Genomic DNA, 16,709 nt, shown 5'->3' with positions numbered 1-16,709 from the left:
GTTGCTCTACCTGCTATACTCCTTTTCCTGAATGTACACCAAAGAATACATCTTGCCATTATTTCCATTTATAAAATGTGAAAGCATTTTATTAGAAAAATAGAAATTGGGCAATTGGGGATAAGTGGGTAAGGAGAATTTTAGTTACTTTCAATTGAAGTTTTCAAATGTGCAAATATGCAATATCAACACTTCAAGCCATTTTAAATTGTGGAAATAGATTTCTCATTTCTTTCTATAACCCAACTCTTGCTTGTGCGTCTATGAGATAAAGTATGGCATTTTAACTTAGCACCTGTAACACTGAGCTGACTGATCTCAAATGCTGAAACACTGGACTCCCTATTGACTGTAAACTTCTGCTTTTACATTTCTCTATCATCTATGTTCACTGCATGCCTAAACTAGTTGCAGGCATTAACATAATCAATGAGAACATTATTTCTCTAATTATACCTGGGCTAGATGAGGAAAAAACCTTTCTTGTCTCTCCAGTGAATAGAGAGCATTAGTGGAGGCTGGGAAAATTAGTGCATCGTTGGAAAAGAGATTACATATTGATGAAACACTAATTTACCATAACTCTCCAGAGACCTGAATAAGCTTAACTGGATCTCAGAATCTTGGATATTTCCTAAATGCATTCAGAGTATCTATGCCAAAAGGAGAAACCTGCCAATCTGTTGACAACACATTTGTGGCAATTTGGTATTTTTAATGAATTCCAAGCTGATTATGTTTGTAAATTGGTCTGTTCCTCTGGGTATGATACCCTAGGAACAGACCAATTTACAAACATAATCAGTTTGGAATTCATTAAAAAGTCATCTCAGTCAGCTGAGATGACTTTGATTAAATTATGTTAAGATTAGGGCTTTGATTTGACCACTTCATTACAGTAACATAGTTTAAGACCCACCCTCCCCCTATTTGTGGGCTTTATATATGAATACTCCCTCAGGGAGAAGATGGAGGTAGATACACAGAAAAGAACACAGAGGATGAGAGATAGTTCATTAGGCATGGCAGAAGCCCCAGGAAGAGAAATGAGCCTGATAGTTTACAGCTGATTTTGTGAAAAGAACAGCTGAGCACAAAAATGAGCCTGGGGAGACAGACAGCCTTATGCCAGCCTATAGCTGAGATTGGAAGAAGCTGGGACAATGGACCCTTAAGAGGAAGAAGGAAGGCTGATCACTCACAGGTGTCACCTACCGCCTTGCACCAATACATGGCAACAGACTTTGGGTGAGAAAGTACCTCTTATGGTACCTTGAGTTGGACTCTAGGACCTTGAGTTGGACTCTAGGGCCTTGTGACTGTAAGCATCTACCCCAAATAAATACCCTTTATAAAAGCCAACAGAGTTCTGGTACTTTGCGTCAGCACCCCTTTGGCTGACTAACATAACTTTTACTTTCAATAAAAAGAATTTGCTACTTACCAGTGGTTGCATTGTTAATAGTTTAGCTGACAAGAGTTTTCCTCTGGTTTTCACTCACTTGCGATAGGCAACAGCTGAGTGAAGCTGAGGATGGAGAAAGAAGCCATGAAATTTTGTTCATAAGCCATAATTTCCATGCCTACTTATCATGAATCCCAACACTTCACCTAGGAGTAATCCCAAGCCAATCAACAAGAATGTGAAGTGTGCTCCAAAAGAAATAGGAAGAGTTACCTCCTCTCCCCAAGTAAAGAATAAGAAGATATTCATTGCTGTGGCTAATTTAGAATATATGAATAACCCATTCATTGTATAGATAACATAAAAATCAATGAGTTTTATATATTAATTAGCCAATGGTGTTCAAAGATTTTCAATTCCCTCCCTGATTGTAAATCACAGGAATCCCTGACTTACGTCACATCAGGAATTGGGTCTCCACCTCCAGAGAAACCATTCCTGGCTTATGAAACCTCCAGCCCAGCCATATGGACTCTCACTCTTCTGCTTTACCTTGTACCTGCTCTTCCGAATACACAGCCCTAAATAATCATGGTTCTTCTGCATGGGATGTCAAATAATATCACTCTGTGAACTCATCTCGCTGGACTCAGATATCAACCAAGAAACTTAATAATATATTTTATTATGGGGTTGATCAACAAGAACTTGTTCCATTTGGAAGATTCAAAGATTCTCATGATGCAAATCTAGTCCTGATAATCCCTGCATCAGAAAGTTCCAGAAATACATGGGTCATACCATCTCAAAATCCCCATAGGACTAGGAGGCACAGATAATGGAGAATGAAGGATTTGGGAGAAAATCTACTTTCTTAATCTGATATTTTAGTCAAGTGGCAGCTGAAATCTTATATTATATTAATCATCTGCAGTTGTAACTTCCCTGCATTTCAAAATTAGATGTGAAAGGTCTACACTGCAAATTCCTCCCTCAAACAAAGTTAATAACTATTGCATTTCATGGACAAATGATGATCTTGTCAAAACAGATTAACTTACCCATTTGTACCTGGGTCCAGAAAAACAAGGTTATATTACATGTGCTTGGAGATTTACATATGTATTTAATCCTGAAAGCAACTTTGCTGAATAATGTTAATTTACCAATTCATAAAATGAACAGTAGAGTTCAGATATAATTAGTAATGTTAGAAAATTACATGGTTATAAAAGATAGAGCCAGTGTTTGAATTTTTTGTACCTCTGTCTTGCATGTTCAAATTATTTAAGGTTTACACCTAAGTTTTACCTCAATGTGACCTCTCATTTTGATCATCAGAGTCACCAACCCATTGTCAAAACTCCTTCTTCATATAGTTTGTTCACACAATTAAACCCCATGCCAGATTCTCCTGCCACATGGGAACCTTCATAGAATACCACAACCCAAACATGAGCCCACACCTCACTTAATGTTTATTGTCCAGTGTAAGACACACTCATTTCAACATTTATTTACTAAGAAAAACATTTTTCATGCACTTCTGGTTATATACAACATCTGATGATAAGCTTCTGAGTATTTACCACATCTGTCTCCTATCTATAGGAGGGGATAAGGATTATCTGCTTTGTCCATAATTACATGGACACAAAAACATGTCTAAGGTGTTGATCCAGGCCTAAATGAGTTCCTTGCTTCAGATCCCTTATATAACTTGTCATTATACATTTATTTGATTTTCTATCCCTCCTACTGGTCTGATAGCATAAAACTATTTCCCTGAATGATCTCTGGCAAGTTTCTCCTTGAAAATTACTAATGAATCATGAATCCAGAGAAATCATATGTCTACATTAATGTAAAATGACCTCAGATAGCTTGGACCTAAATTTTAAAATCAAAATCTACAATTACATTCTAACTGACAAAATCATTTACAAAATAAATGAGAACACCTTGTGTTTAAAAGTCTTTTCCTTACTCACCAGAATTCAAACGGACCAAACACACAGGAAAATCAAGACTTACGAAGTTTTCACTACATTCCAATGCTCAGAGCATCTTTCTCTCAAAATACAAAGTACCATATTCATGGTAATTTATGCAGTTGATCGTATAACCAGTCCTATAATCTGAAGAATACATACCGATTAATTCAAATGACAGTGAGGACACATCTGATCAAGTCATGCTTTCTTTTTTTTATTGTCTATTTTTTTAAAGATACATAGATCACACAAAATGATACATTAGAAAATATAAGAGGTTCCCATATACCCCACTACCCACCCCAACCCCCATTCTTCCCACATCAACAACCTCTTTCATCAGTGTAGCACATTCATTGCATTTGATGAATGTATTTTGGAGCACTGCTACACTGCAAGGCTTGCTTCTTGAATACTACTTTATCCTCAAATTATATAATTTGTAGCTGCCATTTAGGAAAACAGATCATATCCTTTATTTTCTTCCAAAAGTCTCAAAATCAACCTTCATATCTTTTCCATAGGGTCTCATAGTTTTCTAAAAAGACTAGTACTCTACCAACATTCTCTCAGGATGTGGGCATCGGTGTATTCTATGTAAGTAGAAATATTTGTGCTGAAAACATGAATTCAAAGAAAAATATTTTCATTGTTTTGTAGTATGCATATTTTACTACTGAAAAATGTGAGACCAAGCCATATCTCTTCATGTCAGATTTAGCAGATGTTGTAAGATCTCTAAAACTCTATAAGCTTCAAAACATTAAGTATTTCTAGAATAGTGGTATGAAGCTTAGTGTACCCAGAGATATGTTCTTAAAATAAATTCATTCCTATGGGTGTGGACCCATTCTAAGTAGATTCTTTTGATAAGGCTACTTCAGTTAAGGTGTGACTCACCTCAATCAAAATGGGTTTTAATCCTTTTACTGATGTCCTTTATAAGAGAATGAAATTCAGACAAAGAGGAGAAAAGCCAAGGAAGCAAAAAGGTAAAATCAACAAAACCTAGGAGAGACCAGCAGAGGCTAACTTTTGCCTAATTATGCATTAGAGGAGCCAAGGATCACTGGCAGCCAGTCTCCAGGAACAAAGCATCACCTTGATGATGCCTTCATTTTGACATTTTCTCGACTTCAAACTGTAGAGTTATAAATTCCCAGTATTTATGCCAAACCATTTCACAGTACCTACTCTGAGCAGCCTAGGAAACTAAATCAGATCTAGTCCAGGATAATGTATTGCATTTTATGCCACTGTCTCTTTAGTTTCTCTTTTAACAATTGTGGGAAACCTGAAATTGCTATTAAAATAGCTCAAAGGCATACTCACAATAATACATACCATAACATTACATAATCCAACAAATGTTCCTCATAAATTAGATATGAAGTATGGACATAATTTTAATAAAATGGAAAAGAGAGATCTTGAAATCATGCCATGGAACCCTGATGAGCACGGGATAAAAATATATTTTGTCTATTGGTCTGCTTATGAAAGTTCATTGTCATTTCTGTGGTTTAAATTACTTTTAAAATGCTTTAGGGGTCAAAAGTACTCACAAATTTAAACAGGATCAGACATTTCTCTCTTTTTGTCCCATCTTCAGCTGTCCCAGTTCAGGCATTCTCTGAAAGAGTTTGAATTAGCGAATATTGATGGATTTTGTTTAATCACCCTTGAAACTGACTCAGAAAGCTCCCATACACTTCCCAACTCATACCCAGCATTTCTTGACTGGTCACTGATTACTCAGAGCTCTTCAAATACTCACTTCATGGGTGGTTTCCTTCAACATCAATGCCAGGTCACGGGCTTTGATAAAGAACAAGTGCCCAGAGTGCCTATCATTCTGACAATTAAGTTTCTGAACCTTTTCATATGCCACACTATGGTGTACAAAGGTGAGACAAACAGACCTGACACCTGCCCTCTAGTTCTGACAGAGGAAACAGTCAAGAAAAACACATTAATAGTGGTTAAATAGTACATCTTTGGTAGAAACACAGAGGTTTTGGTGAGCTCTGGAAGGGCACCAAGGTTGGAACTGATGATTCAAACTATTGACACCTAGCCCAGTATCTGAAAGAAGGCCGTGTTGGATATTGTTGAAAGGTGCTATAGGGATAGGTGGATGCAGGAGCAAGTCACTATCTAGTAGAATCTTGGCCCTCTCCTCACAGAAGTGATGCTATACATACTTCAGATCCTGCTGAGAGCAGAGAGACACAAACTGCCTGGAGATAAACAAGCCCCTCAGTACAAACACCACTGAGGCTTACCCCTCCAGACAATCATTCAAGAGAAAAAAAGGACTCAAGATCCTCTTAGCTGGAAAAACACTCAAGACCCAGATTCAGGAGCTGTGTGGGCTCACTGGTGGTTTCTGGAGTGGAATGCCCCAGGACAATTCCATTCTTCCTGACAGTTTCCTGCCCTTTGACAATCCATCTGTCTCCCTGATAAATAGAATCTTTGTGAGGTAGATTCGTGCAGTGAAGAGGACTCACAAGACATATACTCATGGATATAAAGATCCCTACCCTACTCTCCCAATACCACCACAGAGACCCCAAACTCTCTGCCTCTCTGAAGAAGCACCCATCTTAGTGTAAGCCCACTGGGAAGGTAACATACTTGTCAGACACATAAGAACAAGCTGCAGACCCATGACCGGTAAAATCATGAACATGCATGAGAAAAGGAGGTATAAACTATTATAAGTACATTATGGTCTTATTTCAGAAATACAGGTACAAAGGAAAGGTCCAAAGTCTACATGCAAAGAAAATACAGATCAGATACATAAACACAGGTATCAGAATCAACAATTAATGAAAGAAAGCTTCTTAAATTCTGAGAGAAAAATGAGTATTTTCTTCAGTTGCTGTTTTGTTTGTTTTGCTGTCTTTCTTAGAAATGGAGGATAGAATAAAAAGGCTTCTAAGCTTATAACCAATTCTCCACCTTCTTACAAATCATGAGAAAGTTCCTGAACAAAATTTACTACAAGAAGAGTTAAAAATGGGGAGATCAGGAGTCCTGAAACAGAATCACCAATTTGAGGCAGAAGAAAAGAAGTTGCAATGGCATGAAAAATTATGCACCGGGGTCAAGGTTCCCAAAAGGCTCAGAGAACTCATGACTGGAGTAATAGTGAGGGCTGCAAGGATTACAAGGTGAAAATAATCAGACATAATAGACTGTGACTTGAATTTTACTATGTGGACCACAGTATGGAACCAAAGTAATGGGAGTAATTTTATAAGTTTTTTGGAATGCTAAGGATGGTAAATGATGCATCCAATAAAAATGAGGAAAATGACATATTAACACAAATATGGATTCCAGAATAATAATTTTGAAAATGAAAAATAAAAAACAAACACCAATAAATGTAAAGAATAAATTAAATTTAGAAATATCATAATGTAATTATTTTGGGAAAAGATTGGGGCTGGGAAGGGAGCAGATAAACTATGAAATCATAACTACTCAACTTTGAAACACAAAGATTGAGTATATACTGGGAAAAATAAATAAAAAATAGAAAACATACCATCAAAAAACTGGTAATGTGGGAATTCCAGGAAGATGGAGGCAGGGTAGGGACTGGCAGGGCTCACCTCTCATCCCAAAACAGCAAGATGAAAAGGAGAATAGTACATAAAAGATAACAGATCTTATGTTGATGACACAATGAAATTTTTTTATTTTATTTTTTTATATTTCTGTATTATGTGTTATTTATTTATTTTTTTATTAATTTTTTTACTTTGTTTTTGGAGAGGTTTTGGATCACAGAAGGATCACAACTGTAGCAGGGAAGGAACACTGGTGTGGGGTGTGGGTGATTGGGCAATATATGTGGAGGTGTGCACCTGGGGCACACCTCTATGGCATATGAATATGTTCAAGTGGTCATGGGGCATTGTCTTGATGGATGGAGATGTATAAAATAACTGAGAGAATACAGAATTTGTGGAAGTCCTGCTACATTCTCTAATATAGTGGCAAGAATCCTCTCTGAATGGGCAGTGCCTAATAAAGGACAGACCATTAGGCCAGCACTTGATATAGATGGTTGTACTTATGAACCTCATCTTGTGAAATTGAAACTTAGCCTAGTATTATATATTGCCTAAGAGTTACCTCTAAAAGCCTCCTTGTTGCTCAATGTGGCCTCTCTATAAGCCAAACTCAGCATATAAACACACTACCTTCCCCCCACCATGAGACATGATACCCAAGGATGAGCATTCCTGAAACAGAGAGATTATTACCAAGTGCCAACTAGCGATGCGTCTGGAAAATGACCTTAACCAAAAGGGGGAAATATTAAACACAAATGAGTTTTCATGGCTAAGAGACTTCAAAGTGAGTCAGGAGGTCATTCCAGAGGTTATGCTTATGCATGTCTCAGCAGGAACTCACTGCCACAGTAAACAGCCTCAAACAGGGCTCCTCCTGAAGGCTCTAGAGACACCTAGACAATAGAGGCAGGACAGACAATCTCAGGAACTCAGTACCCTGTTAGTGGGCCTCACTTTGGAATATGTGCTCGCCAAAGTAAGAGTTAGGACCATTTCTAATTTCCCTACACATGGCTCTTCTGTCCCTTTTATAGCACTATACTCATTAAATATATGTCACAGAGACTTCAATCTTTGGTCTGTTCATATGCTGGTTGAGCCCTGAATCTCACTGAGCTGCAACTAACACAAGGATGATGATGGACAACACCCATTCCCAAAACAAAGAATATCTACAACTGCAAGGAAGACAGTTCCATCCATCTGCCCCATGGGATCTAAGCCTCCCCTCAATCAGAAATAGAGTGGGCATCACCATCCCCAAATCCTCAAAACTGAGGAATGAACATACACAAGGAGGGAATGCAACTAAGGACTAAAGTAGACTTACAATTACTCTAGCAATAGAAAAGCTTGTATCATTGATATAAATACAGGTAGTGGCCACCAGAGATTCTGAGGGGAGGGAGAGGGAAGAATCGTATAACATGGGCATTTTTGGGACACTGGAATTGGCCTGCATGACATTGCAATGACAGATATAGGCCATTATACATTTTGTCAAAACCTATAAAATTGTGCAGTGCAGAATGTGAACTACAGTCCATGGTTAGTAGCAATGCTTCAAAAAGACTACAGGAAGAGAAATATCTGCTTTTACCACTTAAGTTAAAAGCTATTTTTGAGAAACTGGAAAATGTAGTAAATGAACTAAAAAGGAGTACTAAGGATGGCCATGGAACAGGTGTTTAGAGAGTCTACAGAAACACATTAAAAACATTTAATGTGCTTCAGCAACTTTTCATGGTCAACATGCAAAATTCAATAGCTTTTCTAAACACCAGGAACTACCAATGTGAAAATATAATATATAAAATGAGATGCCATTACACTAACAACATTCTCTCATGAACTGTAAGAAGTATATAATACTAATACAAGGTGTCATTAACTGGGTAGATTGGGGAAAATATACACCAAATGTAAGATTTTGATTATAGTTAGTAGTAATGTTTTAACAATGCTCCTTCATAGTTTGTAACAACTGTTTCATAAAAATGTAAGGTGTTGGTGGTGGGAAAATGTATAGGAATGCTGTATGATGATATGCATGTTTATTTTGTAAGTTCACAACTTATACTACACTCATTGTTCATGTATGTTCATGTACGAATGATAAACTTTGATTTAAAAAAAGCAGAAAAAGAAAAAAGCAGAATAAGTGTGAAACAGCTATTTTGGGGATATGCAGACTAAGGGAGTGTCACATATCACCCAGGAAGGAGTGAGACAAGGAGATGGAGAAGCTAAAACAAAATTTGTGAATGCACACCATATAGGATTCCAATAAGCTTGCAATTCTATACAATATGCATGATTATTTTGCTAACTCACAACTTCTTACATTAAAAAAAAAGTGTCAATGAATTTTTCTCTAAGTCAAACTCAGCATATAAACACATTCCCTTCCCCCGGTATGGGACATGACTTCCAGGGATGAGACTCCCTGGCACCGAGGGATTATTGCCAAATGCCAATTTGCAATGCATCTGGGAAAAAAAACTGATGAAAAGGGGAAAATATTAAATACAAATGAGTTTTTATGGCTACGATTTCAAAGGGAGTTAGGAGGTCATTCCAGAGCTTATACTTACGCACGTCTCAGCAGGATCTCACTGACTATAATAGTAAACAATGCCTCAAACAGTGAGGCTCCTGAGAGTTTTAGAGACATCCAGACACTTATAAGCAGAACAGAGAAGCTCAGGAATTCAGGACCCTGTCAGTGAGCCTTACACTGGAATTTATACTCCCCAGTGTAACAGACTCAGATTCATTTATAGTTTCCCAACACATGGCTCCTTTACCCCTTTTATTTGAAACTATAATTAACACTATACTTGTTAAATATGTATCCCAGAGACTTAAATCTTTGATTCATTAATGTGCGAGTTAAGCCCTGAATCTCAGTAGAATTGCAATACCTATTTTCCAGTTCATTGCACTCATCCAGGACAACTAGCAAGGAGATGAAGATGGACAATGCCCATCCCAAGGAGCAGTAAGTGTTTGCAACTGCAAGCAAGATAGTTCCATCCATCTACCCCACTGGACCTAAGCCCCCTCTCAATTAGAACCAGTGGGCATCACCATCCCCAAACCCTAAAGATTGTGGAATGAACAATGGACTAAAGTAAACTTATTTTTTTATTGTAGACTTATTATTATTCCAGCAAAGGAAGAACTTTCATCATTGATATAAAGGCAGTGGCCATCAGAGATTCTGAGGGGAGGGAGAGGGAAGAAGAGGTATAATATGGGGGCATTTTTTAGACACTGGAATTGTCCTGCATGACATTACAATGACAGATACAGGCCATTATATATTTAGTCATAACATACAAAATTGTGTGAGGGAAACTATTGTACATCGTTAGTAGCAATGCTTCAGTATGTTTATGAATTGTAACAAATGTACCACACTAATAAAAGATGTGGTTGATGTGGGAAAGTGCGAGAAGGGGAGGGGCATATGGGAATCCCCTATATATATTTTTTAATTTTATTTTAAAGAAACTTTAGATTACATGAGTGTTACATAAAAAATATGTAGGGGATTCCCATATGTTGCACTCCCTCCCCCTCCTGTACTTTCCCACATTAACACATCCTTCATTCATTAAACACTTGTTTTTAATTGAGGAGGACTGGTGAGGAGATATATTTTTGGATACTTCATTTTTCTTTAACCCTTTCATATTTACACACTTTAATTAAAATAATCTATCTGGATCAATAATGATTTAGCATGACTACTGTTGAACAAGATTTTTTCTGTCATAAAATTATGAGTTGGCAAATGGTTATCTGTTCTAATTCATTCCAATAAGATGTGAAGAATTCCCAAATAGGAATTTGATTATCTAGAAAGAATTATGGCCTAAATGAAAATTAAAAACTAAACAAATAATTTATTTCATTCTTAGAGATTATGTCCAAAAGTTAGAGCTGTAACATAAAAATTAGAATCATTATAATTTCTATTATATTTGAAATTATTATTTATATTTGTAAATGTTTGTTGCTATGCTATTTTTAAAAAGATACTAAGATTATACAAATGTCACATAAAAAATAGGGGATTCCCATATGCCCTGTTCCCTACACTTCCCACATTTTCCCACATTAACAATATCCTTCATTAGTGAGGTACACTCATTGCAAATGATGAACACATTTTAGAGCTTTGCCACTAAGTGTGGATTGAAGTTTATATTGTAGTTTACACTCTCCCACACAATTCTGAAGGTTACAGCAAGATAAATAATGGCCTGTATTGTTGTTGCGATGCCATTCAGGCCAATTTCCAAGACCCAAAAATGCCTCCACATTACATCTGTTTTCCCTCTCCCTGCCCTCAGAACCTCCAGTGGCCGTTGCCTCCACATCAATGATATAATTTCTTCCATTGGTAGAATCACAAAAAGCCTACAGTAGAATACCAGTAAGTCTACTTTAGTCCATAGTTCATTCCACAATCCTGAGGATTCTGGGATGGTTATGTCCATTCCACCTCTAATTGAGAGGGGGTTGCAATCCATTAGGGCCAATGGATGGGGGTCTCTTGCTTGCAGCTGTAGATTCTCTTGGTTCCTTGGTATGGTAGTTGTCCATCATCACCTCGTTAGTTGTCCTGGGTGAGACCAATGAACTGGAGAGTAGGTGTTGCAACTTCATTGAAATTCAAGGCACAGCTTGCACACAAACAGTTCAAAGATTTAAGTATCTTGTACATATGCCTACCAACATTAGTACTAATTGTAAGTTCAAAGGGAAGGACAGAAGACCCATGTGTAGGAGAACCACAAATGAGTCCAACTCTGCCACACTGGGAAGCATAAATTCCAAAGTGAGGCCACTGGCAAAGTATCAAACACCTGAGTTATGTGCCCTGACTATAGTGTCTGGATGACTCCAGAGGCCTCAAGAGCCCTGCTATTTGGAGTAGTATCTATTTTGGCAGTCAGTGAGATCTACTGAGACATGTGTAACCATAACCTCTACAATTACCTCCCGACTCACTTTGATGTCTCTTAGCCACATAAACTTATTTTTCTTCACTTTTTCCCCCTTTTGGCCAAGGCCTTTTTCCAGTTGCATTGCTAGTTAGTGCTTGGTAGTAATCCCTCATTGCCAAGGAGGCTCATCCCCAGGAGTCATGTCCCACACTGTGGGGGTAAGTAATGTACCCATATGCTGAGTTCAACCCTGAGATATGCCACATTGGAGCAACAAGGAGGCTCCCAAGAGGCAACTCTTAGGCACCCTATGACACTAGGCTAAGATTCAATTTCATGAGCAAAGGTTTATATGTACAGTCATCAACATCAAGGGCCCACCAATGGACCATCCTCCTTCACTAGTCATTGACCCCACACCCAAGGGATTTCTACTGATCCACTAGAGAATGTGGCAGAGCTCCCCAGGATGGGAACTTGACAATCATTCCTTCAGCTATTGTGTGACTCTCCACCCACCAAGACAATGTCCCATGAACACCCGAACACACTTCCTTATATGTGTGCCCAGGTGAACTTCCTTCTGTGTATCCCTCTTCACTGACACCCCACAACAATGATCCTCCCCTGTAACACCTGTAACCTTTCTGTTATGCAAAATTTCTTCAAAAGATGAAGCCAATTAAAATAGCCAAGTACCATTAATAAGAAAATGAAATAATAATAGTTTTAAAAATAGGAAATAAAAGAAATTTAAATAAAAATTAAAAAATAAAAATTTGGGATAATAAAAAGTAATGCAAAAATATTTTAAAAATTGTTTTTGACATTCTACTTTCATCACTGTAATATGTTATCTTATATGTACAGTGACATTTCCTTCCATTTATTCACCCAGATTTATTCACCCAGTGTCTTACTTTTTTTCCCACTTTGTCCTCAAAGAAGTTTTAGGTTATAAAAGAGTCACACACAGAACACAGGAGAGTCCCATATACCCAACATCCTCCCCCTTTTCGCCCTTCCCCTAATAATAATAACTGATGTACAAATACTGAAACAGCTACAAACCATGGTCAATGGTTTACATAATGGTTTGCATTTTAGACCATACACTTCTACAAACTGATGCAATTCAACATGGCCTGTATCCATCATAGAAAGATAACACAGAACACTTCCATCACCCCCAAAGTGCCCCCTGTTCCATTTATTCTATACCTCCCTCCCACTCCCTCAGGACCGACAGCAACTCTCTGAAGGACAAGATACACAGTTAATTGCAACAACACTGAGGGCCTGACACACTGCTGTCCTCTGGTTAGGTACCATCCATGCTCTCGAGAGACTCCTGCCCCTCTATCTGAGAACATAGTAAGCCTCCCCAGGATGGAGTTGACCACCTTGCCACTCATTATGTGGGTCTCCACTCACTGATATAACACACTATGGCAAGATGAATACTCACACACTCCCTAGAAGACTGCCTCTGGTGTGCTCTATCTCGAAAGCCCCCAACATTCAACACCCCAAACCAACAACCCTCACTTGCCATATTGCTAAAAGAACATTCTCAACATTGTAGTTTCAACCATGTACCCACTAATCCCCAGTGTTCACCTGCTCACTCCCCCAATTGTCCCCCCAGTTCCATGGACACTCCAACCGCCCCCCACCTCACTCTCCAGAAAAACCAGCACCGCCCAAATAAACAATATCGTTACACCACTGTCATGCCCCTCCATTGTACAACTGCACACTTTTACTTTATAGATTTTGCCCATATGGGTATTGGCTCACAACCTTCTCCCTTTCTATTTCCTGTAAACCTATGTTCCAGACTCTAACTCTGTGAGTCTGCTCAATTGGCTTAATTCATATCACTGAGGTCATGCAATATTTGTCCTTCAGTACCTGGCTTGTTTAACTCAACATAAGGTCCTCAAGATTCATTAATGTTATCCTGTGTGTTAGTACTGTATTCCTTCTTATAGTTCAGTAATATTCCACTGTATGTATATACCACAATTTGTTTATCCATTCATCTGTTGAAGAGTATTTGAGTTGATTCCAACTTTTGGCAATAGTGACTAATGCTGCTATGAACACTAGTATGCTTATATCTGTTTACATCCTTGAATTCAGTTCTTCTGCATATATACCCAGCAGTAGGACTATGGAATTGTATGGCAGTTCTGTAGTTAGTTTTCTGAGGAACTGCCAAATGGTGCTCTACAGTGGCTGCACCATTCGACATTCCCACCAACAGTGGATGAGGGTTCCCATTCCTCCACATCCTCTCTAACACTTGCAGTTCTGTTTTTTTGATAGTCACCAGTCTAATGGGTGTAAGATGATATCTCACTGTAGTAATGATCTGCATTTCCCTAACAGCTAGTGATGTTGTGCATTTTTCCATGTGCTTTTTAGCCATTTGTATTTCTTCTTTGGGTAAGTTCTATTTAAATCACTTGCCCATGTTTTAAATGGGTTGATTGTCTCTTTTGTTTTCGAGGAGTATGATTTCTTTATATATGTTGGATAGCAGGCCCCTATCATATACATGATTACCAAATATAATCTCCCATTGAGTAGGCTGCCTTTTCACTTTCTTGACAAACTCCTTTGAGGTGCAAAAGGTTTTAATTTTGAGGAGGTCCCATTTATCTATTTTTTCTTTCATTGCTCATGCTTTGTGTGTGAAGTTCATAAAACCATTTCCTAATATAAGATCTTGTAGATGCTTTCCTATGTTATCTTCCAAGTACTTTTTTTTTAAAGATTTATTTATTTCTCTCCCCTCCCCCGCACCCCGGTTGTCTGTTCTGTGTCTATTTGCTGTGTCTTCTTTGTCCGCTTCTGTTGTCAGTGGCACAGGAATCTGTGTTTCTTTTTGCTGCGTCATCTTGTTGCGCCATTTCTCCGTGTGGGTGGCGCCATTCTTAGGCAGGCTGCACTTTCTTTGGTGCTTGGCGGCTCTCCTCACGGGGCACACTCCTTGTGCATGGGGCTCCCCTATGCGGGGGACACCCCTGCGTGGCACGGCACTCCTTGTGCGCATCAGCACTGCACATGGGCCAGCTCCACATGGGTCAAGGAGGCCCAGGGTTTGAACCGTGGACCTCCCATGTGGTGACAGAGGCCCTAACCACTGGGCCAAATCCACTTCCCCCAAGTACTTTTTGATCTTGGTTCTTATATTTAGATCTCTGATCCACATCGAGTTAATCTGTGTATAACGTGTGAATTAGTGTTTCTCTCTCATTAGATATGGATATAGATATACAGCTTTTGAAGCACCATTTGTTGAAGAGGCCATTCTCTCCCAGTTGAATGGGCTTGGTGGCCTTGTTGAGTATCAACTGACTGTATATGTAAGGATCTACACCAGAACTCTCAATTTGGTTCCTTTAGTCAGTATGTCTATCCCTGTGCCAATACCACGTAATTTTGACCACTGTAGCTCTCTAATATATTGTTGTGTTTGTTTGTTTTTTGGTGTTTTTTTTTTGCATTTTATTGCTTATTTCATTAAGTTCTATTACTGATAAAAGGCAACATAAAAATTCACTCCATTTTGTGAGAGTACACGAGGATGAATATAAAACATGTAATATTACACCAAAAACATATAGGGGATGACAGGCTAATAATGTAAACCATAAGGCAAAACATAGGATAACTAAAAAATTTAGAAAACTGTACAACCTAAAGTATGGACCACATAGTAAGTACAGCTGTCACCTTGTTTGAAAGCTATTGTCTCGAAATCTCTACATCAGTTTCAGGAAATATGTTATGAATAAGTTAAAAGATTATCGCTGCGGAAGGGAAAAGGTTTTATGGTGGATCTGGGGAAGTACTGTATATTGTATATATGAATTTCGGTGATCTAAGACTCTTGTGAAGCTGACAATTTGTTGGGATTCACTTTACAGGAAGTTTTGGATCACAGAGTGGTTCAACAATGGCAGCGGAGGAATACTGATACAGGATGTTATTGACAGGATATATAGGGTTGACAGGGAGTTATACAGGGCATATGCCCAGGGTATATAGTAATGTCTAGATATACTCATAGTGGAAACAATTAAAAACAACAGCTGGGGGGGGACTGGGCCCCTGGCCGGGGGGTCACTGTCATGGACCCTGGAGGAGCAGCGGCAGTCCCCCAGGTGCAACGGCAAGAACCAGGAAGGAAGGAGGGCCCAACAGTGGGCTCCTGATACTAAAGGCTATGCTTTTGAGCCAGTACACCTGCAATAAGAACAAGGCCTAGAGTAGCACTGTGCCTGGGAGTTTCCTCCTGACAGCCTTCATGTTACTCAAATGTGGCCACTCTCACAGCCAAATTCATCATGTAGATGCAGTGCATTCCCCCCAGCGAGGGACATGACACCCGGGGATGAGCCTTCCTGGCACCGAGGGACCACTACCACATACCAGCTGAAGATACAACTAGAAAATGACCTTGAATTAAAGGTTCAATACGGATCATCAGAATATCCCTGTCTACATATAATAACATGACTTCAAAATGCTGATTGACCTAATGTAAGGGGGAAATGGAAAGGAGAAATGAGATTATAAGGCTATGAGTCTCTAAAAAAGAGTCTGGAGGTTGTCAGAAGGAATGCCCTTATGCACAACGGAGCAGAGTCTGAGAGACAGATAAAGTAGATACAACCCCAGGTATTGGTTCTTTTGAGGGATAAAGAGACCCACGGGTTCTATGGTCATGGCAGATGGGGTTCCC

The 16,709-nt window shown here is 38.7% G+C and overlaps 1 protein-coding gene across 5 annotated transcripts in view; it reads right to left on the bottom strand.

Annotated features, from left to right (window-relative positions):
* Nucleotides 1-16,709, bottom strand: part of LOC105745572 (zinc finger protein 596-like) — a 68,579-nt gene that overhangs the window by 7,660 nt on the left and 44,210 nt on the right. For 2 of the 5 annotated variants that reach the window (XM_058285154.2, XM_058285157.2), the window contains exons 2-4: nt 4,965-5,032; nt 3,397-3,543; nt 1,445-1,528 (exon numbers count right to left, since the gene is read on the bottom strand). In XM_058285154.2, coding sequence (XP_058141137.1) covers nt 1,445-1,456 — 12 coding nt within the window. In that variant the 5' untranslated portion in view covers nt 1,457-1,528; nt 3,397-3,543; nt 4,965-5,032. Of the gene's footprint in view, nt 1-1,444; nt 3,226-3,396; nt 3,544-4,964; nt 5,033-16,709 lie in introns of those variants that run through there. The other 3 variants (XM_058285155.2, XM_058285159.2, XM_071210949.1) reach the window with 2 other exon arrangements.

The sequence above is a fragment of the Dasypus novemcinctus genome, chromosome 22 (assembly GCF_030445035.2).
Source record: "Dasypus novemcinctus isolate mDasNov1 chromosome 22, mDasNov1.1.hap2, whole genome shotgun sequence".
In the NCBI taxonomy this organism is placed as follows: Eukaryota; Metazoa; Chordata; class Mammalia; order Cingulata; family Dasypodidae; genus Dasypus; species Dasypus novemcinctus.
The sequence above is the reverse complement of the archived record's forward strand: the minus strand, read 5'-3'. Positions and strand labels throughout refer to the sequence as shown.